Source organism: Microplitis demolitor, chromosome 3 (assembly GCF_026212275.2).
Source record: "Microplitis demolitor isolate Queensland-Clemson2020A chromosome 3, iyMicDemo2.1a, whole genome shotgun sequence".
NCBI classification, from domain to species: domain Eukaryota; kingdom Metazoa; phylum Arthropoda; class Insecta; order Hymenoptera; family Braconidae; genus Microplitis; species Microplitis demolitor.
The window spans coordinates 10,012,774-10,036,526 of NC_068547.1; the positions used below are offsets into that span (position 1 = coordinate 10,012,774).

At 31.1% G+C, this 23,753-nt stretch overlaps 1 protein-coding gene across 4 annotated transcripts in view; it reads right to left on the minus strand.

Moving 5' to 3' along the window:
• Positions 1-898: 898 nt before the first annotated feature.
• Positions 899-23,753, minus strand: part of LOC103573709 (dual specificity calcium/calmodulin-dependent 3',5'-cyclic nucleotide phosphodiesterase 1) — a 139,295-nt gene continuing 116,440 nt past the window's right edge. For 3 of the 4 annotated variants that reach the window (XM_053737318.1, XM_014440558.1, XM_053737317.1), the window contains 4 exons: positions 8,038-8,283; positions 1,383-1,603; positions 1,224-1,316; positions 899-1,153 (listed from right to left, as the gene is read on the minus strand). In XM_053737318.1, coding sequence (XP_053593293.1) covers positions 1,098-1,153; positions 1,224-1,316; positions 1,383-1,603; positions 8,038-8,283 — 616 coding nt within the window. In that variant the 3' untranslated portion in view covers positions 899-1,097. The remainder of the gene's footprint in view (positions 1,154-1,223; positions 1,317-1,382; positions 1,604-8,037; positions 8,284-23,753) is intronic. The other variant, XM_053737319.1, reaches the window with a different exon arrangement.

Genomic DNA, 23,753 nt, shown 5'->3' on the forward strand with positions numbered 1-23,753 from the left:
CGAATGGAAAGTACTTAGGATTGACATTAACAGCTCTAACTTGACAGGAATTCTTGTTTCAGCATAAAGAACAATATTTTGCTTGATGACCAACGAAAAACAAAAAGCACCTTAATATGTATACATATATATATATATATATATATATATATATATATATATATATATATATATATATTTTTTTTTTTTTGTTTCATATTTGATGTTTTATAATTTTTTTTTCTTATATACTAATATATTTTATTCCTTATCTCTAAGTGACTTGTTCATGCTTAGAACGTTACATAATTTATTTGTTTATACATAAACTTCAAATTCTATTCATTTAAACTTATGATATGCATAGTCACTGTTTCTAGTAAATATTACTTGTAATATTTTTTATTGATTATTTGATCGACTGGGCTAACTTACTTCCCCATCTCAATCTTCACGTGAGTATAAATAATTGTTCAAGAAAGAAGTAAGCAGGGAAATTATTAATAAAAGAAGTGTTATAGAGTCACTATTTTATGCTAGTTCTGTAATACTGATGAAGTTTATTGTATATATAATTTATATATTTTTTATGAATCTTAGAAATACTGAAACAGTAAATATTCAGCTTGGACAAACTTAGTCTATTAATTTTCATGAAGCAAGAGTTACTATAAAATAATGTTAATTTAATCCAAAAAACAATATCATAATATAATCGATGTTCTCAATAATGAGTATAAATTTGATTTCCTTCTCAGATTTTCACAAAAGTCATTTGAATGTTTCGAAACTAGGTCATGTAATGAATTCTACCTAAATGACGTTAAAAAATCAATGATAATTGTTCATTTTCTAAATTATGTAATAATAACGCAATGAAGACTTTTTCTAAATCATTTTTATTTTTAGGTTCTTTAGCATTAGTTTGTAGTTTGATATTGCATTATAAACCCTTTGATTCATAACTTAATATATTTTCATAGAAGTAGAAGAATATCGTTTTCAACATGTTGTAATCGGTAAACATTAATGTATATTGAATTTTCACTTGATTGATATGCTGAACTTGATTTCTCACCATTAATAACAATATGCTTTACATTCGTCCCTTAATGACATTATTCATCTCGAAAAGATACTTCTACTTTATCTTGAACTGGCCTCCCAAGCGCATCTGTAACAGTAAAACGTATCAATTTATCGGATCAATTAAATTTTTGCTGTACACATATTTTTCAAGTTACCTTGTACAGCTAACTCTTTCCACAATTTTTTATTTTCAATAAGATATTGGACCCATGGTTTTATAATTTGAACCTTTTTCTCATCTAATAAATCTGATAATATTTAAAGCTCAAACATTGATTAAAATAATTGACACCTTTTTAAAAAAATATCATTACCTGCATCCTCTACATTACTTTTTGTACTTAGTGGTGATAATATGACTTCTAACATATCACTGCAAATCTGCATGCTTGGTTCAACGATAAAGTCAATAAATCCGATTTGTGATTCAGATATAAGAGTATTATTACGATCACATAATGGTGAAAACGGTAATCCCAGTGCTTGTTCCATATCACCTTGCCTAAAAAATTCTTCCAACAATAGCATAGTCCATCTATGAATGAAAAATCATCATATTAGTATTTTAATCCGATTTTAATGGTTGAGGTAGCATTTAATGCAGCTTATTATAGAGCTTCAGAGCTGAGTAGATTTCGAAATACATCAATTCAATGGTTTTTACAATAATCGAGAAAAACGAAAATAAAAAACATTTTTCTTTATACCTCGGCCGACAGTACGTACGTTCGACCCCGCGTTCACGGCAGAAAGTCTAACATTCGTGCTGTGCTGGGATTACTTGCGCGCCATCTATAACAGCAGGCCGAAAGGAAGCAATAGCGGGGCAAAAGAGTTTTCTTGCGCGCACTGGCGCAACTGTTATTGGTTATACGTATACCACTGTCACTTTGACAAGATTTTCTGACACTCTCGCTCGTATTGATAATCTCAAAACTTGTTTACAATTAATTTTAAATTTTATATGTCTGTATTTTTGAAAAAGTAAAATTTACTAAAGATTAATAACCCGAGAAAAAAAATTTAGATCTGTTCTTGATCAAATTAGATCAGCTCAGATCAAATTTGATCATAATTTATACAGAACCCAGATCAGAGTAGATCTGATTTGATCTGTTCAGATCAAACTAGATCTGATCAGATACGACATTTTTCTTTAGGGAACAATAGTCCAGATCTGCCCTGATTAAATCTAATGAAATCAGATCAACCTAGATCAAGTTAGATCAACCTAGATCTAGTCAGATCAAAATAGATCAACATTGATTAAACGATCAATTTATGAAGTAAATATAAATAGATCTGATTGGACCTGTACGGATCAAACCAGATCTGAGCTGATATAACTTTTTCTCGGAAAAAAAATTTCAGATCTGCTCTGATCAGATTAGATCTGTACAGATTATAAAGAAATATTTCTTCACATTATAATTATAAGATTAACTAGCTGAATTTTGGCACATTTACCTAAATGTTGATAATTGTAAAAAGTCTATCGTAATTAAAATAAATACATTTTCTTGTTTATTCAGCTAATAATTCTTTTATCATAGAAAATATAAACATGATAATAATCTTTCATCGATTTGATCTGATATTCATATAGGTACTTCATATACATCGTTACATGACTTTCTTGGGTAAATAAGTATAAAGTACTTTAAGGAAAAATTCTTTATGGATCTTAAAATGAGATTACTTTCCTTATTCTTTATAAGAAAGTGATCCTTTATATTTATGCAAAATGTTTCGTATTGATTATAGTAATTTTTATTTATCAAAAGTCAATCTAATGTATGACAATATTTCAATTCCTTATAGTCATTTTATATTTCCGTCGAAATCAATAACTATTGGATATTTAATTTTATATAAATTAGTATCTTCTTAATTATATGTCGATTTGTATTGTTTGGAGAAGAGTGATCTTCATTATGAATCTTTATCAAGTTAAATTTCAATTATATCATTTAAAGGAGAAGATAAAGCTGAACTCATATGGAATATGAAACGTTCACTTTTAATTTTAATGGCTTCAATCCTATATATTTTATATTATTGTGATATATTTAATATATTCTTAATCAGACATATCAATTTCTATTAGGATAAAGATAAAAAAACAGATTTATTTAGATCTAGCGAATTAAATCAAATTTGATCTGAGCAGATCTAAGTGTTTTTTTTATTTACCTTGATCTGTTCAGATCCAAGCAGATCTATTCTGATCAGAGTATATCTAATTTGATCTAAACAGATCTGGCCAAAATGCAGATCTGCTCAGATCTGATACATCAGATCTAATTTGATCTGAATAGACCTAAATTTTTTTTCCCGGGAAAAACTAAACAATTATTTTTAATAAATTTAATAATTTGAAAAAAAAAAAATTAGGAATTATTCATGAAATCGAAGTTAGCTGACGTCTAGTAATTGTTTGATTTTTTTGAAACGATAAATTATGAATAAAAAAATTACTTAAAAAGTTGAGTCTACAGTTTTTTTAATTTTCTACAAGTGCATATTTTTATTTTTTATTTTTGTGTAATCGATTTTTGGAAAAAAAAAAAAAAAACGTAAATTGTTAAGTGTCTATTTAGGATCATAATTGTTTCTTTTAACCATGTGTAATGATAATTTTTTTTGTAGATGTATTTGATGCCTGCCATCCGACCAGCAGCACTTACTTCGCTCGTGCTGCAAATGTCGGGGCAAGCATCAATACAAGCTGAAACGTAGTTATGTAGTTGATACATCTTTGATTTGTCAACGTACTTCCGTCCGGGCATAAAGAAAAATAGTATACACTACACGGACAGAAAGTTGAAGAGCCCTTGTAGTTTAATATACTATTTTTTATTTTTTTGTTCATGATATCCCTCGAACAGACTACTCGGTCGAGACATTTATAGTGGCAGTTGAAAGCTTTTGTTGAGTTTCAGAGCTAACAAGATTTTTAAATTGAACGATTGAACAGTGTTCAGTTATCAACATGTGAAGCCATCAAGCTGCATGATTTGATTGAAACGTTTCCGGTATTTTCCTTATGGCCGAGGGCACCTGAATAATTAACTGACTTCAAGGTCAGAATAGCGCCAGATCACTCACTATTTGGGCTCGTCACGTACTTTCTCTTTCTCCTGGCCCTGTCAAGCCGGCACGTGAGTCCTACTACTTGACCAATTACTAGTTGACCAATTAGAGAATTTGGCAGCTAACTGCTATGAGTTGGTGCATTTTTAAGCCAATAGTAAAATTCACTCGGGCAGCCATTCTACACACATCACCATCGCGTGGCAACGGAAGATACTGCTATGCTTCGTGCTTTATAACCACTTCGCTTTCTTTGATATTTTATTAAATATTATTACTCTCTATAGCCGCGCTGCGAGCTTAATATTTTCTCAATAGATAGCTTGTGAATTAAAAGCAATTATTTATTGAGTTGATATTGGTTTTCCGCTGAAAACTAATTATATTTAATTTAACGCAGTTTGGACCCACTCGCTCAGATAACGTGTCTAACTTTATATGTGATTTATTTCAGACGCATTTGCTTATTAATTGTATTCGTTTTATAATACTTATTTCTCATAATTTATTGTGTAAACAGTATAAATAAAAAAATCTAAATTATTAATTTTATTTCTTGTAAAGCTTTTAGGTATCAAACTTAAGCACACCTACTCCTAAATCCTCTTGCATATTTGCTTACTTAACATTTTGGTCCTTCGATCTGGATCTGGTGTATGTTTAGTAATTTAAATTTATTAAAAGTAAAACTCACTAACAAATAATGATAAAACTAGTGTATCGAGTGAGTTTTTATGCCGTCGAAATTGCCGTGGGCATTGCTGAGCAGCCTAAAGTGCTGTCTGGGATGATCAATTTACTTACTGGTATAAAAGACTTTTTAATTGTTCAAGATCTAATACTTAGCGTCAGTTTCACCTTTCACTTCACGTCTATTTTATGCTACATGTCTCTATGATGGCCGCTGAAACTTAACTTGTGCTATAGATTTGAAGCAATATGGCTAACCGCTTGTCTGATTACATACTCACTCCCCAAGGTGCTACTGTCATTGATGCTGAACTCAGTATTCTAGAAAGGTTTCTGGACTTGTTCAAGAAAGTATGCCTTCAATCCTACTTGGAAATGGTTGAACATTCGCTGCACTCATTACATTACCAAGATGCAAGTTGACATCAGTGACGTACTGATTCGAATCCACTGTCATCGCTATTTATTCGCTATTAATGTTACTAAAATATTAACGTTATTAACGCTATTAACGTTAATAAAATCCACAGTGCATATTTTGATTTGACGAAGATGACGTCCCAACAGTATTTGCACTCGCTACTGTTACTTATGGAACAACATCAGCTCCAAACCTCGCTGATAGAGCACTTTTACAACTCGTTAAAAATGAAGAAAATAAATTTCCGAAAGCTCTTGCACCGCTTACTAAAACATGCTATGTTAACGGCATCTATGGAAGTCTAGATGAACTCATAGAGACAATCAAAGTTGCTCTCGATACACAAAGTATATGTCCCAGTGGATGTTGCTCGCTCGCTTAATGGGCAAGTAATTTAAGGGAACTACTCACTCAAGCCACTCCAAGTGAAAAACAAGAAGATGCGCCAAGAGAACTTGGTGATACTACAGTTCAAGTTCTCAGATCAACCTAGAATTCAACACAGAAAAAATTCTAGTTCGGCTATTCGCATTCAGAAGCATCTCTAACTACTAAACGCTCAATACTATCGCAGATAGCTCGTACGTTTGACCCACTGGGGTTTTCAGCACCGATTATCGCGAGAGCCAAGATGCTTATGCATAAACTCTGCCTGCTAAACGACGACTGGGATGCAATGCTTTGACACTTTTCAACTCACTATGGCTGCTGTCATCTATTCGAAAGTAACTGACGCTACTAGCAGCTTCAATATCTCGCTGATGTGTATCAAAACACGATTTGCACCACTGAAAGCCATAATAATACCAAGGATGGAACTCAATGCCTCTTTTTTACTCGCTCAATTGGTACCTATGTCAAGCAAGTCTCGAAACTTAACATTTACCTATATTTTTATAAACAGACTACGCTGAATTTTCGACGTGGATTTAAAACAAACCAGCTAGATAGAAACTCTACATTCAAAATAGAATTCACGAGGAATCGCAGCAGCCAAATTAGATCAGTATTTGTTCTGGTGGGCGGGATCTGAGTGGCTCAGTCAATTAAGAACACTGGCCATCTTTCAACATCCGATTGCAATCGATATCTTATTTTGAAGAAGATCAACAGAAGAATCCAGCTATACTACCACGACCATCACGCTTAACTACGCTGTTAATTGACTATTTGCATCAGAAAACATTTCATGGGAAAGCCTCAATGACTCTAGCTGATCTAAGAAGATCTGTCTGGATAGAAGGTGGGCGAGTTCCAGTCAGATCATTTATTCTTTGGTGCGTCATTTGTAAGAGATGCCAAGGTGTTCGCGCACAACAGTTAATGAGACAATTGCCAATCTCTGGTGTGAGACCAGCCAAGGCTTACTTACACACTGGAATCAACAACGCTGGGCCAGTGACACTGAAAACATTTTGAGATCGAGGTGCGAAAACCTATAAAGGATGGGTCGCTGTATTTGTATGTCTCCCTACGTCCACCATACAAATAGAAATTGTCACCGATTATTCTATTGACGCTTCTGTCGCAGTAATCAGAAGATTCAGTACTCGGAAAAGCGCCAGCAGTATCCTATACTCGGACTGTGATACAAATCATGTGGGAGCAGATGCCACGCTAAAGAGAGAATTTGCAGCGGAATCAAGACAGCTAAGGGAACATCAGTCTCTACTCGCCACAAACTGAAAGTTCAACCCGCCTAGTGCTCCCCACTTTAGTAGCAAGTGGAAAACAACCGCAAAGTCGATCAAATTTCATTTCATATACCTTATTGGAGAATCACTATTGATTTACGACCAACTCAGTATAGCTTTAATACGAAATGAAGCTGTATTAAATTTAAGACCGCTGTCACTGCTATCAGAAGATCCTGCAAACTTATCCGCTCTCACTTTCGGAAGTTTTCTTATAGGTGAACCGCTAACACTGATCTTGTCAGAACAATTGCTAAGTTGTGTGTGCTACCTGTTCGTTCGCCAAATAACAATGCTGTCAATACCGTCATCAGCGCTAGGGAAAATATTCAGTCATCAACATATTAAGCCGGCAAGCTGCATGCTTTTGTTAAAACGCTTCAGGTCTTTTCGCAGTGTCCGCGAGCAATCAAACAATTAACTGATTTTGAGGTTGGACTAGTGCTGGGTCAATCTTTACTTGGGCCCGTTATATACTTTGTTTTCTCATGGCCATGTCAAACCGGCACGAAAGCACTACTACAAGTCGAACAGCCATGCTGCACCCGTTTCCACCGTGCAACAACGAGAAAAGAAGACGCCGGCACAGCATGTTCTCGCTTTTGTGTTCACCCGCTTCGCGTTGCGCTGTATAACCACTACACTTTCTTTATTTTTTTAAATTTTCTTACGCTCTATATCCACCCAGCAAGCTTAATATTTTCTCAATAAATAGCATGTAAATTAAAGGCAACTATTAATTGCGTTAATATCCGTGGAAAGATGAATTTTTTAATGATACTCGGGAAACAAGTGGGAAAAAGTATTTTCATATTACAAATTCAGATTCAGCGTTAAAAAGTACATAAAAAAAAAGTTGGTGTTCTCAAAATTGTAAGGTACCTTTTCATTTGGTGGCCCGTGGTATGAACAATATGCCAAATTAAAAAGTCGCGGTAAACTGGAAGCCGATAAATTTCAAGAAACCACGGAAAATTTACTACAAAAATATGGAAATATTGATTCAAGTCGATCATTAAGTTTTTTCCGGTAGCAACAGTGAATTCTTGCTAAAATAGAATAAAATAATACCTGTGATGTAAATTCCATTTTTTTGAAGGATGTGAGATGTCACAACAATGAAGAACAAGGCTGACGGCTTTGCTTTTGTCAATAATTGGTTCAGCAAGGCTAAGTAGATTTTTCATGTTTTTGAGTTGCTGAAAATGATAGCTCATATCCGTGGCAAGAACCATGTCAATTACTAGTGATCTGAATTCACGATAATCTTCTTTGGAAAGGTTATGTAATATATTGAATTCTTCTTCCTTGATAATTCTAGAAAAGATATATTTTTTTGTAAGTAATGTTCATACGAAAAGTAATAAAAGATCAATGGATCACAACATAACTAATATATATAAGTTTATCAAATTTTGTCACAATTTTTTTTTTTTTTAAATACAATAGCATACTATGCCAAGTAAGAAAGAGGTGCTGCAATTGTAACATTCAACAAAAAGTATCAATGACAACCAAAAAACAATTTTTTTTTATTCTATTTTTTCTCTGCTCCAATTAATGGCATTAACAAAATTTCTAGATTTTCGGTTGAATTGAATATAAAAATATCTACATTTGTTTGAAATAAACGGAAAAACATCTTTTCAATTTTTATTGCTTCAATAAGAATGCTTGATGTATCTACATGTAAACTTGTTGTTTAGCCCGTATAGAGAAAACCATATATGTTGAAGGTATGTGTGAAAATATATTTAGAATTTTAGATAATTTATGTAGCTAAGTCTACTACCCAGGAAATAAATATATATGATCATAGATGCACCCTGATTAAAAACTCCGATTGAAACTGATTGAAAACGTCCTATCAGATTTAATCGGAAATTTCTAATTGACTTTTAATCAGTTTTAATCGAAATCATTCGGAAGTTTCCGATTGAATCCGATTGACACTGATTAAAAGTCAATCGGAAATTTCTGATTGACTTTCAATCAGTTTCAATCGCATTCAATCAGATATTTCCGGAAGATTTCGATTGTAAATTAATAAAAAATTACCGATTCCCGGGAAAAAATAATTTTATATATTATTAAATGGTAAAAAATTAAAAATCAAATATATTAAATCTACGTTAAATCTATATTAACAATTAGATTTCATGTCATGAAGTAATATAGGATATACTATATTACCACCAAAAATGGCACTTGTCACTCTGTCAAAGAACAGAGGAGTCCTCGTGTCACAACTGCTTCCAAGTCTAGAATATAATACGTCTGAACTACGTTTCTTACCAGGGACACTTCACAAGCGGTAAGCGCTATCTACTGGCGAGCACCGAACTACTCCCACCTCTATTGCCTAGGACTGGTGAATTTCCTCTCCTTTACATATACCTTTTCTCCTAAGAAATTTTTCTCTTGTTTCAAGCAACTTTTTTTTCTATTAGTTGGAGCATTTGAAAATCCTTGCGTTAAACACCCCCATGAAAAAAATTTCTTTTAAAAATATAAGTTAAAATACAAAAAATATATTTTAAAATTTATAAAAAATCAATCAGAAAACTATTTTTTTAAGAGCTTGACATTAAAATGAAAATAACTAGAAAAAAAAAGCGAAAGTTTGAAAAACTTCATTCAAAATAATTTTTGAGAAATGAAATTACCTACAAAAAAGTTTTTATGAGATTTCCTGATAAAACTGATAGTTTCGCCGGAAAAGTAAAAAGATCTCAAAATTTTCTATAAATTTGACTTGAAGCTCAAATAACTTTTGAACAGTTAGATTTATCAAAAAATAATGAGACTTTTATTGTAGAGCATTCAATATCCTACAAAAATATCTATCGTGCACAATAATTCGTTGATTGGCTTGTCAGTTAGAAAATTCTAAACGATGAAAAGTTTTTTTCCCGTGTTATTTAAATAGAAAATTGAAAAATTGATTGACGCTGACCGTAGTATTATTATTAAGAGCTTGGATTGGTACCGAAATTTTTATTTTTAGGTAGACTTTCAATTTTTGGATACCAAAAAAAAAAATTTTTTTTTTTAACCAACTTAATATATATATAATTTTTTATTGATGTTTCCTTTTATTTTCGTGATAGTTTTAAACTCAATCAATACAGTTTTTTAAAAAAAGTTTTTATATAATCCTGAAAAATGCTTGTTTTAACTTTTTATAAAATTGATTAAATTGGAAAGACAGATAAAATTCTATACTCGGATATTTTAAAAATTGCTGAATTAATGATAAATGAAATTCATATCTGCCCAAATTTTAATAATTATCAGTACTATCTGAATTGTTATTTTCCGATTGAATCCGATTGAAACTGATTAAAAATTGTCTGCCGAATCGAATCAGAACATATTCGATAAATGAATTATTATTTTCTGATTAAATCCGATTGAAATTGATTGACAATTTTCTGTCGGATTTAATCAAATTCAATCGGAAAATAATCGATAAAGGAATTATTATTTTCTAATTGAATCCGCTTCGTTTGAAACGAAATTTTTTTTTTTTTAGCCGACACAAGAAAATTTTGTTTATATTGAGAAAAAAATTCCCTGAAAATTTTAGCTCTTAAATTCAATTTAAAGTACTTTCTCTCGAGTATCAAATTTTTTCATTTAAAAAGTATGTTAATTGAATAACATTTTTTTCAAATTGCTATAACTTAGCCAAATTTTAAGCTATCGTTTTGAAACCGGTTTTAATTTGCAGAGAATTTGTTGAATTTGAAAGTCTATAAAACAAATTGCTCTAACTCGATTTATGTCGATTCTATCTGCTCTGAAAGTCTATTTTTTACTTGTTTCATATAATTTTGTTAATAGTGAAAAAAAAAACGGCTCATCGTACGAAAAAGATGCATAGCACCAATCTTTTAAAAAATTCCGTCCTCTACGGAATTGTTTATTATACACGGAAAAAAAAAATCGACAAAAAATTCCAATATTACTATCGTAATCCTGGACCATACTTCTATTATCTGTAACTTTCAAATATATGATACGAAAATTTACAGTTTCTAAAAGATTTTTTACTATTCACTATCGTAATTTCATTAAGAGTTTGTTGTATAAAATTCAATAAGAAATATTACAATCTTACTATCGTAAATAGTAAAAGAATAAACAATAAGATTTAATTATAATATTTATTCCTTTATTCTTCTTCCTCATTTACAGTGCTGCCTCTATGTTTTTACAATACAAGCCACAAAAATTACGATAGTTGGATTGTAAATTTTCTGAAATGGTATAGTATATGCCATCTGAAGTGTTTACGTATGAAAGACAAATGTTGTCACAATACTATGATGTGATGCTTGTGTGAGAGTATATATGTATATACAAATGAAAACATCTATTTCGTTTGTATTATGTGTGGTTCAACTATATATATTTATAAATCAGTGCATCTTTACCTCCACTGTGGTGCAGAAATAGAGGATATTTTTCATGACATTCTTCGGACAATGATAAATAAAAAATTAAAAAAAAAAAACTGTGCTTTCTTCATGACAAACCTACATAAATTAAGGAATATAATAATATAATAATTTGGTGGTGTAAGTATATTTATTACTATTCAAGTCTTATTAAACTAAATAAACTGTGGGTATTTCGTTCGTTTTAAAATTATTTATCTGGACATGAAGTTTATTTTTATAAACAAGTAGTATCATTGTCATAGAATGAATGATTCTAAAAGAATAAATGTTTTTTTTTTTTTAATAATTTCAATTCTCCTAGTTTTGTTACAGAATATTATTTATTTGTCGACAATTAATAATTTTATTCGACTTGGCGATGAGGTAAACATTTCAATAACCTCAAATTATAGACATAATATTTCTTTCTGAAGTTAGCCGATGTCTAATAATTTTTGGATTTGTTTAAAAATGAAAAATTATGAAAAAAAAAAATTTTCGAAAAAATTGCACCTATGGTTTTTTTAATTTCCTACATGTGCTTATTTTGGATATAAAGGAATGAGTTATTTTTATTCAAAAAGAAACAAGTATAAAACGTTTTGAACCTGATGTGATATTATAACCTATAAGTTAAATTAATGAATAATTAATTAATTTCATATACCAAAAAAATATATTTCAAAAAAAATTAAATAAATGTTTTATTATTATTACTTCAACATGTTTTATTTTTATTACGACATTGTAATTACCTTTTCAATTTAATTATTAAAAAAAAAAAAAATACAAAATGATGTATTTTCTTTTTTTTTATTGTACACGGAGAAAAAATTATAGTAATTGTTCCTAGTACGTTTATGAAATATCATCCCATACCGTTATGGTAATGATTACTTGGCATTATGGGATATAGACCCATGCATTCTGGTAAGGTTTCCATAAATATGGTAACAATTCCTATCATTATGGTAACAGTTCCCATATCGCATGTGAAAAAATCATGGTAATGATTACCATACTCATAGGAATAGTTCCCATAAGCAAATAGGAACCAATTCTATAACCACATTGTAACGGTTCCTAAGCGTATATGGTAATGGTTACCATAATATTATGGGAATGGTTACCATAATATTTAGAAATTATAATAATTTTTTTTTTGTAATACGCGTTTTTTTTTTTGTATATTTAGTCTTTTTGTGAAACTATATTACAATAAAATATTATTTTTGGTCAGATAAAAATTAATTTGTAAATAATAATAATAATAAATAACTTCATAATAATTTACACTGCAAAATTCTATAAAAAAAAAAAATTATTATAATTTCTAAACATTATGGTAACCATTCCCATAATATTATGGTAACTATTTCCATAATATTATAGTAACTATTCCCATAATATTATGGTAACCATTCCCATAATATTATAGTAACCATTACCGTAATATTATGGTAACCATTCCCATAATGTTATGGTAACCATTCCCATAATATTATGGTAACCATTCCCATAATATTATGGTAACTATTCCCATAATATTATGGTAACGATTACCATAATATTATAGTAACCATTGATAGGTGCATAGTAACGATTACCATAATTCCATAGGAACTATTCCGATACCATATGGGAATTATACCCATAATTATAGGAATAGTTACCATAATATATATAGATGCCGTTCCTACAATCAACATTTCAAAAAAAACGGTTACCATGCAGTATGGGAACCATTTCCATAATATATTGTAACTGTTAGTATAATTTTCTCTCCGTGTAATTCTACTTTTTTAAGAAAATAAATTTTACTCCGTTGACTTCTAATTATACTTTTATATTTAAAGAAATTCTACATTACCGACTCATTCATTTTACGATAGTTGCATTGTAATTTTTAATAACACAACTTGTATAATTTACTCTATAGTATCTGTTTTTTTCTATCTTGTAGTAGTATTAATTACAAAACAAAATTTACGATAGTCTATTGTAATAATTATGATTAAAATTTTATAAGCCACCGTTACGATACCATATAATGAAAATTACGATAGTTAAATCGTAAAAAATCCGGGAACTTTTGAACTTCCCGCTAAGAAAATCTACGATTTTCAAAAATTTCGGGAAGTTATTGTTTTCACCCCGATTTTCGAAAATCGAGTTTTCATCAGATGTCGACGTTCTGAGGTCCTAGGAAGCTATTCTGACTATTTTCAGAATGATGTCCGTGTGTGTGTGTGTGTAAACTCTTTGTAACTTTTGAACTAATGAATCGATTTGGGCGGTTGAGGTGGCAATCAAAAGAGCTTGTTGGCCATCAACTTTCCTGAAAATTTCAGATTATTCGATCGAATAGACTCGAAAATATTTGCGAATTACGACAAAAAAAAAATTTTTTTTTTAGTTTTTTATTGATTTCTCAAAAACGACTTATACGATCGACTTCAAAATCTAATCAGCTCTAGTATTCAACAAAACGCGTCGATTGCCGCCTTGAACATCGAAATCGGATAATTCGTTCGAGAGTTATCGCGGGAGAAAGAAATGGTGAAAAACGGTTTTTTTTAAATATTTCCGAAACGACTGACGCCATCGATTTCAAATTTTAATCAGCTCTAGAATTCAATAAAACGCGCCGATTGCCATGTCAACTATCAAAATCGATTGATTAGTTCAAAAGATATCGGCGTTGAAATGTTAAAAAAATAACATTTTATATTATTTTTTCCGGATAAATCATAATTTAACGTACTAAAATGTGCCTGACATCATACCAACTCATCATTTTTATGGTTTCTTTTGATCATATAATGTCATCGAACTTGGTTTTTAGTTTAAATCATATTATCAACAAAAAAATCGATAAAACGTAGTTTTTAATATTTTTATCGGATATTTCATATTTTATTGTTTCTTACATGAGTCAAAACTTATTTAAATCTTGATTTTGATCCCTGACATTGATTTCTGCCTCAATACACTTATTTTACTGAACATAATCAGGAACTAAATTTTAAAAACCGCTTCATTGATGATTTACGATTCTTAAATTTTCAAACTTCAGCATAACAGGTAACTTGTTAGAGCTTGAGAAGATGGTAAAAAAACAATTGTATGTGATAGCATTTTCGAGCTCGAAGAGTTCGGAAATATATATCTACACTAATGTTTTCGAGCTCTTTGAGGTCGAAAACAGCGGGAAGTTTTGGGGCTGGCCCGCAGGGTCAACTGACGCCTAGATTTTTTTCCGTGTACTTCCCTGCTAAAAAAATCCGAGAGATTCATATAGCTGTATGTATAAGGCCCTATACTTAACCGTATAGCACTTCTCATAGAACTCATTCATTCTCATAAAATCTCTATAGGAATGTATGCGAATCTATGAGATTTTCTAAACAGGGTGATATTGCTAAAGTGCACTGTTTATAAGATACAATCAGTAGAACATTCTACAGTAAAAAGGTTCTATACTATATTAAGCTTACAATTTTTATACTGTCTAATGGTAAACTACTCGTATCTCATAGATAATACGCACACCCCTATTAAAAATAAAGGAGAGTCGCCTCGTTTGTCATCTACCGTTAGCATTGATTCTAGCGACGCTAGCGAGACCTTAGCCAGTGCCTCGTTTCAGTTTTACTAAGAACTTTAGCTATATATCTAGCTTATCAGGAAGATAGTTTAAAATCAATTAGAACATTCTACACGGAGAAATAAAAAATTGATTAATCGGGATAAAATCGAGAAATAAATTATTATTTTCCAATTGAATCTGATTGAATTTTTTTCAATCAGTTTTGATCAGATTCAATCGGAAAATAATCGAAAATTAAAATTATAATTTTTTGATTGAATCTGATTGAAATATTTCAATCAGATTCAATTAGAAAATAAAAAATATTTTTTTCCGATTGAATCTGATTGAAATTCAATTGGCCTCAAACGCTCCCAAACATTTCTGATTGAGAATTCGTTTCCGATTGAAATTGATAGAATTATGACTGAGTTTCAATCAGATTCAATCGGATTCAACCGAAGTTTTCAATCAGGGATTTACAAGTGATAACGTTTTTGAGCTCCTTGAGCGTGAAAACAGGAAAAAGTTTTGGAGCTGGCCCGCAGTGTCAGGCGGTTTTCCAATTTTTTTACTTATTTGGAAATAATTTAGGACTAAAGTAAAAAAAAAAAATTTAAATACCCAAAATAACGACTATCCTAGTATGTATGCCTTTACATAGAAATGTCCTAGATTCTTATAAATGCACATAATGTAGCCGCTCTTATATTTATTTCATATTAACAGCTTTCAACAAATTTTATGTATAATATACAAAGTATCATAAAATAATTCTCGAAACTGCGCATATATTTGCTAATCAATAGTCTGTCTATATGTGTATACAAGTAAAATCAAGGTAGTGTATAAAAAAATTTTTAGTGTTCAGTCGGTTTTCTCATTCGTATTAATATTTATCTTCATTTAAATATAAGATTGTGCCCTAAAAATGTTATTTAACTACTTTCAGACGCATTTCAAACTATGAATATCTTACCAACACCTGTAAATCATAACAAAATTCAAGCGAGGAAACACTTAAAGAGTAGTTCCGAAAAAAACAGTATAAACAGTCGCGAAAAAGAGGCAAACTCAATTTTTCGATCGTAAAGCACTCTCTAATGCTTCGCATTAAGAGTCGTGCAACATATTAATATTTGCAATAAATAAATATAATAGAATTGAAATAATTCAAGAAGATTCTTTACACTTTTAAAACCCATTTCAAGATTGGAAACTGGAAAAAGAATGATTATACACCTATTATATACAACTTATTCCTCGATTCGCACGAGTTACCAGAACATTTTTCATGCTCTTTCTTGGTTTATAATTCTCATATTTATGAAATTTTTTCTGTAGTCGAATATACTTTGCACCCGGAATAATTTTTAAACAAGAGGTGATGCAGCCCTTCTTCAACTTATCTCTAAAATAAATACGATTCTCCGTTATAAACTGAGCCTTGAAATTTTTACTATAGAGGATCGAACATTGGTGCAAATCCATCCACACACAAATCTACATTATCGATTACAGATAATTCACGTCTCAGTTAGTGATGACAGGTATTCACCTTAAGTTGGTAAGAGACGTTTCTACGGAACTAGACTTGACATCCCGATAACGTACGGTATATATAAAAAATTTCAGTTCAACTTTTTAGATTTCTTCTACGTAAAATGACATATGAATTTAACGTATAAGTAAAGCTAGTATTTTGTATCAAGTTTGTATCTAATTTTGCGTGTAGGAAAGAGCAAGAACTTAAAATTTAATTTTTCATGTGTACTACATATCATCTGGATTTTAAATGTTTCATATTGATTTTTGAGTTAAGATGTTGATTATCTAGGGAGTTCTCATCGAAGTCAATTTTTGCTACCTTAATCTTTGATCTCACGTAGACGTGAAATATCCACTTTGATTTGACTTTTGGTTCAGCTAAACTGGCTATTTGGAATGTTATTTTATTTTCTGGCCCGGAAACTTCTATTTTTATTGATGATAATTAAATTCGTACTGGTGGACATTGAAAAAAAAAAAAATGTTATCCTCTACGAAATATGCCATCTGGCAGAGAAAATAAAAGGCAGATTTGTCAAAGAGAGCATAAAATTTTGAACCCTCAAAGTGTCACTGGAAGTCATTATAAAATAAAAAATTAAAACGAGTTGGAGCCATTCCATAAAAATATCAGTGACATATGGCCCAAAAAATACGAGTGCTTATAAAAACTTAATAAAGTCCCTGTGAGTAAATGTGATGTAAAATCAATTTCACATCACATAGAGGTCATAGCAGTGCTGCCAAATTCCGAGTAGTTACCCGTTTTTTAGATAATTCTACCTCTTGCTGGTAATTCTTCGAGTTATTTAAATATGCAGAAAAGTCAGGTACCCGGGAAAAAAAATTTACATTAAAATTTCTAAAATTGCCTAAAACTATTATTAAATTTCATAAAATTTGATAGACAATTTTTTAAAATTATACTATTAAAATTTCGAGAAATTTGTGCTATGACATTTTATATATTTTTATAAAACTTTATAAAATTTGAATGAAAATGATAAAATGTTATTAGAAACCATGAGATAATTTTGATAAAATTGTATAAAATATTATTGAATTTCGTGAAAGGCTAAAACTTCACTTTGTAAAATTTCATCAAAATTTATAAAATTTTAGACGATTGTTATCGAAATTCCATGAAGTTATTGGTATGAACCTTTATATATTTTTATACAATTTCAGAAAATTCTATATAGTTTTATCAAATTTTGTGTAACTATAAAATTAAAAAAAAATTTTATAAAATTGTATTAGAAACTATGTGATAATTCTCATAAAATATTACGGGATTCCATAAAATTTTGTAAATTTCATAAATTTTTATAAAATTTTATACAAATTAAAAAATTTTTTCAAAATTGCTGTTAACTTTCCATGGATTATTAGTATGAAATCATATATATTTTTATGAAATCTCATGGAATTATAGAGTTTTATAAAACTTTATAAAATTTTAAATGAACTTAAAAAATTTTGTAAAATTAAAATCCATTTGTAAAAAAAATCTTTTTGTAAAATTTCATAAAGAGTTATGAAGTGGTATAAATCTCTGCCATATTTCATAAAATTTTACAAGATTTTGCTGCACAAAATTTATAAATTTTGTAAAATTTTATAACGGAGGAAACAAAAATATAAAAAAATGATTAAAAAGATAAAAAAAAAAAACATTTTTACTACTATATATTTCTGTAGATTCTGTCTATGCGTTTGATTAATTTACTGAATTTTGCATTAAATATTAATTTTATGACCTTGTCATGCCAATCCTACCATTTTTTTAAATTTTTGTCTGTCTGTCTGTATATATGTCTTCTAATAACGCAAGTACGGCTTGACTGATTTCAATAAAACTTGCAGAAATCCAAACAGTATGCTACTGCGCGAAAAATAGACTGTATGTTATGTCAATGCATCGCATGTTAATCATAGAAGATAATTACTATTAAAAAAAATCTGAGCGTCGGTTGACCCTGCGGGCCAGCCCCAAAACTTCCCGCTGTTTTCGACCTCAAAGAGCGATTTTTTTGTTGATAATATGATTTAAACTAAAAACCAAGTTCGATGACATTATATGATCAAAAGAAACCATAAAAAAGGTGAGTTGGTATGATATCAGGCACATTTTAGTACGTTATATTATGATTTATCAGGAAAAAATAACATAAAATGTGATTTTTTTAACTTTTCAACCCCGATATCTTTTGAACTAATTAATCGATTTTGATAGTTGACGTGGCAATCGGCGCGTTTTATTGAATTCTAGAGCTGATTAAAATTTGAAATCGATGGCGTCAGTCGTTTCGAAAATATTTAGAAAAAACCGTTTTTCACCATTTCTTTCTCCCGCGATAACTCTCGAACGAATTATCTGATTTCGATGTTTGAGGTGGCAATCGACGCGTTTTATTGAGTACTAGAGCTGATTAGATTTTGAAGTTGATCGTATAAGTCGTTTTTGAGAAATCAATAAAAAACTAAAAGAAAAATTTTTTTTTTTTTCGTAATTCGCAAATATTTTCGAGTCTATTCGATCAAATAATCTGAAATTTTCAGGAAAGTTGATGGCCAACAAGCTCTTCCGATTGCCACCTCAACCATCCAAATCGATTCATTAGTTCAAAAGTTACAAAGAGTTTACACACACACACACACACGGACATCATTCTGAAAATAGTCAGAATAGCTTCCTAGGACCTCAAAACGTCGACATCTGATGAAAACTCGATTTTCGAAAATCGGAGTGAAAACAATAACTTCCCGAAATTTTTGAAAATCGTCGATTTTCTTAGCGGAAAGTTAAAAATAAATTATTTTTGTTCTCGAATATTATATTGAATAGACTTCGGACTATCAACTATTCATACATCAGAGATCCGCAGTTTTGAATTTTGGAACAAATGTTTCTTGGATACTCGCGAAACCGGCAATATCGGTTTTTTTTGGAAACTAAATCCGAGGGAGGTTGCGGTAAGATGAAAAGATATTTGTACACCCGTTTCATTATTTTGAGTCTTACTGACTTGAAATTTGGCACAAATGTTTTTCACGTTATTACGAATCTACTATCAAGGGCATTTATTTCCGAAATCATCCGACGAGGGTTTCAATGGGGTCAAAGATAACTATGTTTCCGTTTTTTAATTTTAAGACATAAAGGCATGAACGTGCATGTTATGTAGGTATTTCCCATGAAATGGTTTCATCAGAATCGACTCCCAAGCGTGTTTGCGGGAGCGTCAAACGTCTTAATGTAATAAGGCGAAAATTAAAAACACATTCCTTTTTTGCAGAATCTTATGAAAACAACACGTATATTTTTAGCTCAATAATAATAAATGAATCATTTTTTTTTTCATTCAATCGTTGTAAATGTGGTAGTATTATTTCTAATTGAAGCCTGGGGAAAAAGGTTTAGATCTGACCACATAATTATATCTGATCAGATCTGACAAAGTGGATCTGGCCAGATCTTTAAATTGTCTCTATCTGGCAAAATGTGGCCAGATTTGATCAGATATAATTATATGTGGTCAGATCTAAACCTTTTTCCCGGGTGATCCTTATTAAAAAAAATATTAAATTGCAAAAAAAAAAAATTGGATAATTTCGATTACATCCGAAATGTAATCTCATATATTAGGAATGTTACTCAGAGAAATTATAAATGATTTCGATGTATCATAGAAAAAATTAACAGGAATATTTTTGTAGGTAATTGAATGCTCTACAAAAAAAGTTTCTTATCATTTTTTTATAAATCTATTTGTTCGAAAGTTATCAGAGGTTGAAGTCGAATTTATATTAAATTTTTAGATCTTTTTACTTTTCCGGTGAAACTATCAGAACTATTACGAAATATGCAGAACCTTTTTTGTAGACAGTTTTATTCCCTAGAAGTTATCCCAGTAGAGTTTTTTCAAATTCCGCATTGTTTTCTAGTTATTTTTATTTTAATGTCAAGCCTATGAAAAAAATAGCTTTCTGATGGATTTTAAGAGCTTGACATTAAAATAAAATAACTAGAAAACAATGCGAAATTCGAAAAAACTTTGCTTGGAAAACTTCTAGGGAATAAAATTGTCTACAAAAAAGGTTCTATGATATTTTGAAATATTTCTGATAGTTTCACCAAAAAAGTAAAAAGATTTAAAAATTTAATATGAATTCGACTTCAACCCCAAATTACTTTCGAACAAATAGATTTATGAAAAAATGATAAGAATCGTTTTCTGTAGAGCATTCAATTACCTACAAAAATATGTCTGTTGATTTTTTATATGAATGATAGTTAGCTAGTTATAAAAATCAGAAGACACAAAAAAAATTTTTTCCATGTTATTCTTACGGAAAATAGAAAAGTGCTTTGCGGAACCTCTTAATGTCAATATTAAGAGCTCTAATTTTCACAGGCGTCTTTTTTAAGCTAAATGAAACTTTTGAACCTGTTTGTGAGAAGAAAAAAAAATTTGTTATTTTTTTAATCACCTTTCCTTTTTTTTCCATATATATATATAATTTTATTTTATCGTTTTACAAATAAAATAAATAGTGATAAACAAATAAAAAAATAATAATAATCAAATTAAAGGGAATTTTATATAGAATAATATAGGATGACAGAGAACAGCAAATTGTAAGTTGGCATTGAACCCAAGCTCTCAAAACATCGATATTCTTATACGGTGCATGAAGTACTCAACCTGGAACTTTATGAGCTGTGATCGATAAAGAATGCAGAGAAAGGGAAATCAAGTGGAAGCGAGTGAGCAGTTAAAATAGTTGAGCGCTCGCCGCTACAGCGCGCAGGCTTCTCATGCATAGATAGCTATAGTTGATGTTTTATAAACGATATCTGAGGCTGATTTCGTCATTCAGTTCTTCAGTGCTACAAAGTGAACTTCACTGAGCAAAATGGCATGTACCGTCTAGTAGTATATTCTGTACTACATCCTAAGTATATATTTTTTTAAAATATGATATTATTTTTGACATACCAGTAGTCTTCCCTACGGACAGTGCGCTAGGTATAAGGGTTCCGATATAAGGTCCACTTGTTACAGGTACCACCTAACAGTTACTTCATGGGAAAATTACGAGAAAGCCACCAGGTAATTTTCGCAGGGTCATCTACCGTACACCGCCAAACCAATCAATAACAGTACAGACGTAATGGCACAGCATCCAGAAGTAGAAGGGCACTGGTGCTCTACTTACAAGCCAAAGAGCACTGGCACCTTCCTTTCAATCCGGAGAGTACTTGTGCTCTAATCACAGGAAAACGAGTACTGCAGAGTACTACCCAACATTGGGTGCAGTACGGAAGCTAAGCTGGGACTACAGCAACGAGGATTTACTAACTATCAACTACGAGGCATTGAAAGGAGAGTTCTACTTAACATCACGAGTAGTACAACGAGTCAAGCAGAGACTACAAGCAACAGAGTGCAGTACAGCAACTCGTATCATAAATAATACAAGCGGTACTGTCATCCTGACTACTGACACGGCACATCGAGAGCAGCAATTACTTTCATAGAGTTCGTCAGAGAGCAGTACAGCTACTTGTATATGAACGCAAGGGGTACTGGCATCTTGATTTCTAACGCTAGGACAACTCTAGAATAAATGGTGTACCATATACAAATCATAGGCAGCTGTGCTCCAACTGCAGCACGATTAGTACCTACGCACGGATCAGCGTATTCCGTGGAGTGGCAGTACTCTAAGAGCAGACGTTCTCCGATACTCGTCATAAAAACATAAAAATTAAGGAATCATTGTAAATATCAAATACAATCTGTAGGTTGGAGGCCCATCGAGTATAAAATAAATTGAGTTAGAAATAAAATTAAAAAAAAAAAAATTCCCATCATAAGCGTATTTTATAACCAGCATTTCAATGATGAGTTGAATGCTATATGTGACATTGTGCTGAGGGCTTAAGAAAGTTTAGATAGCGTTTGGTCTTACGATTTTGACGAACAAGAAACATTATTTTTGTTCGTTTTTTGCTCGTTGGTAAGTTTTTTTTTTTTCCAATTTGGCCTACCCAATTTTTTTTTTTTTTTTTTATTTACTTGACAGTTTTTCAACTTCCCATTAAGAAAATCGATGACTTTCAAAAATTTTGGAAAGTTATTGTTTTCACCCCGATTTTCGAAAATTGAGTTTTCATCAAATGTCGACGTTTTAAAGTCCTAGGAAGCTATCCTGACTATTTTCAGAATGATGTCCGAGTGTATGTGTGTGCGTGTATATGTCCGCGTGTGTGTGTGTGTGTGTGACTGGTCTATAACTTTTTAAATAATGAACCGATTTCTATAGTTCTTGCGTCAATCGAAAGAGCTTGTTGGCCATCAACTTCCCTGAAAATTTCAGACCATTTGATCAAGTAGACTCGAAAATATTTGCGAATTACGAAAAAAATAATTTTTTTCGTAGTTTTTTATTGATTTCTCAGAAACCAGTCAAACGATCGATTTCAAAATTTAATCAGCTGTAGAACTTTATACAACGCATCGTTTGCTGCCTCAACTATCAAAATAAGTTAATTCGTTCGTGAGATATCGTGGGAGAAAGAAATGCTAAAAACGTTTTTTTTTTTTTTCGAAAATAATGGCAAACAAAAGTATTTTCGAGCTCGAAGAGCTCGAAAATGTCTTTACAACAATGTTTTCAAGCTCAAGGAGCACAAAAACAGCGGGAAGTTTTGGGACTGGCCCGCAGGGCCAACCGATAGACCGATTTTTTATTCTTTGTTGCCGCAGCTAAATAGAAATAGACCAACCAGCTCCAGTAATACTCAGTGAGGTAGTACCAACGAGCTTACAAAGCCAGGACAGAACCAGCAATGCGACCTCTGCAAGGCAAACAGTAGGTTGGGTCTAGACACTTTAACGCCGAGAGAATGACCAATAGAATCCAGCCGTTGCTACAGCTTATGAAGAACTATGAGACATGCTACTGTTTGAGCAACTTCGAAAAAAGAGGTCGAAAGAATTCAAAGATAGGCATTGGAAACAAAACTCGAGGCAACGCAGTGACTAATAGTACAGTTTCCAGTAACATAACAACAGGAATGGATGACAGAACACGAAACAGAATGACAACGGCAGTTAGCTTGAAAAGCAGAGGAGGCACAGCAAAGACGACTAACAGAGCGAATTCGCTGAACAAAACAAGAACGAGAGAGAGAG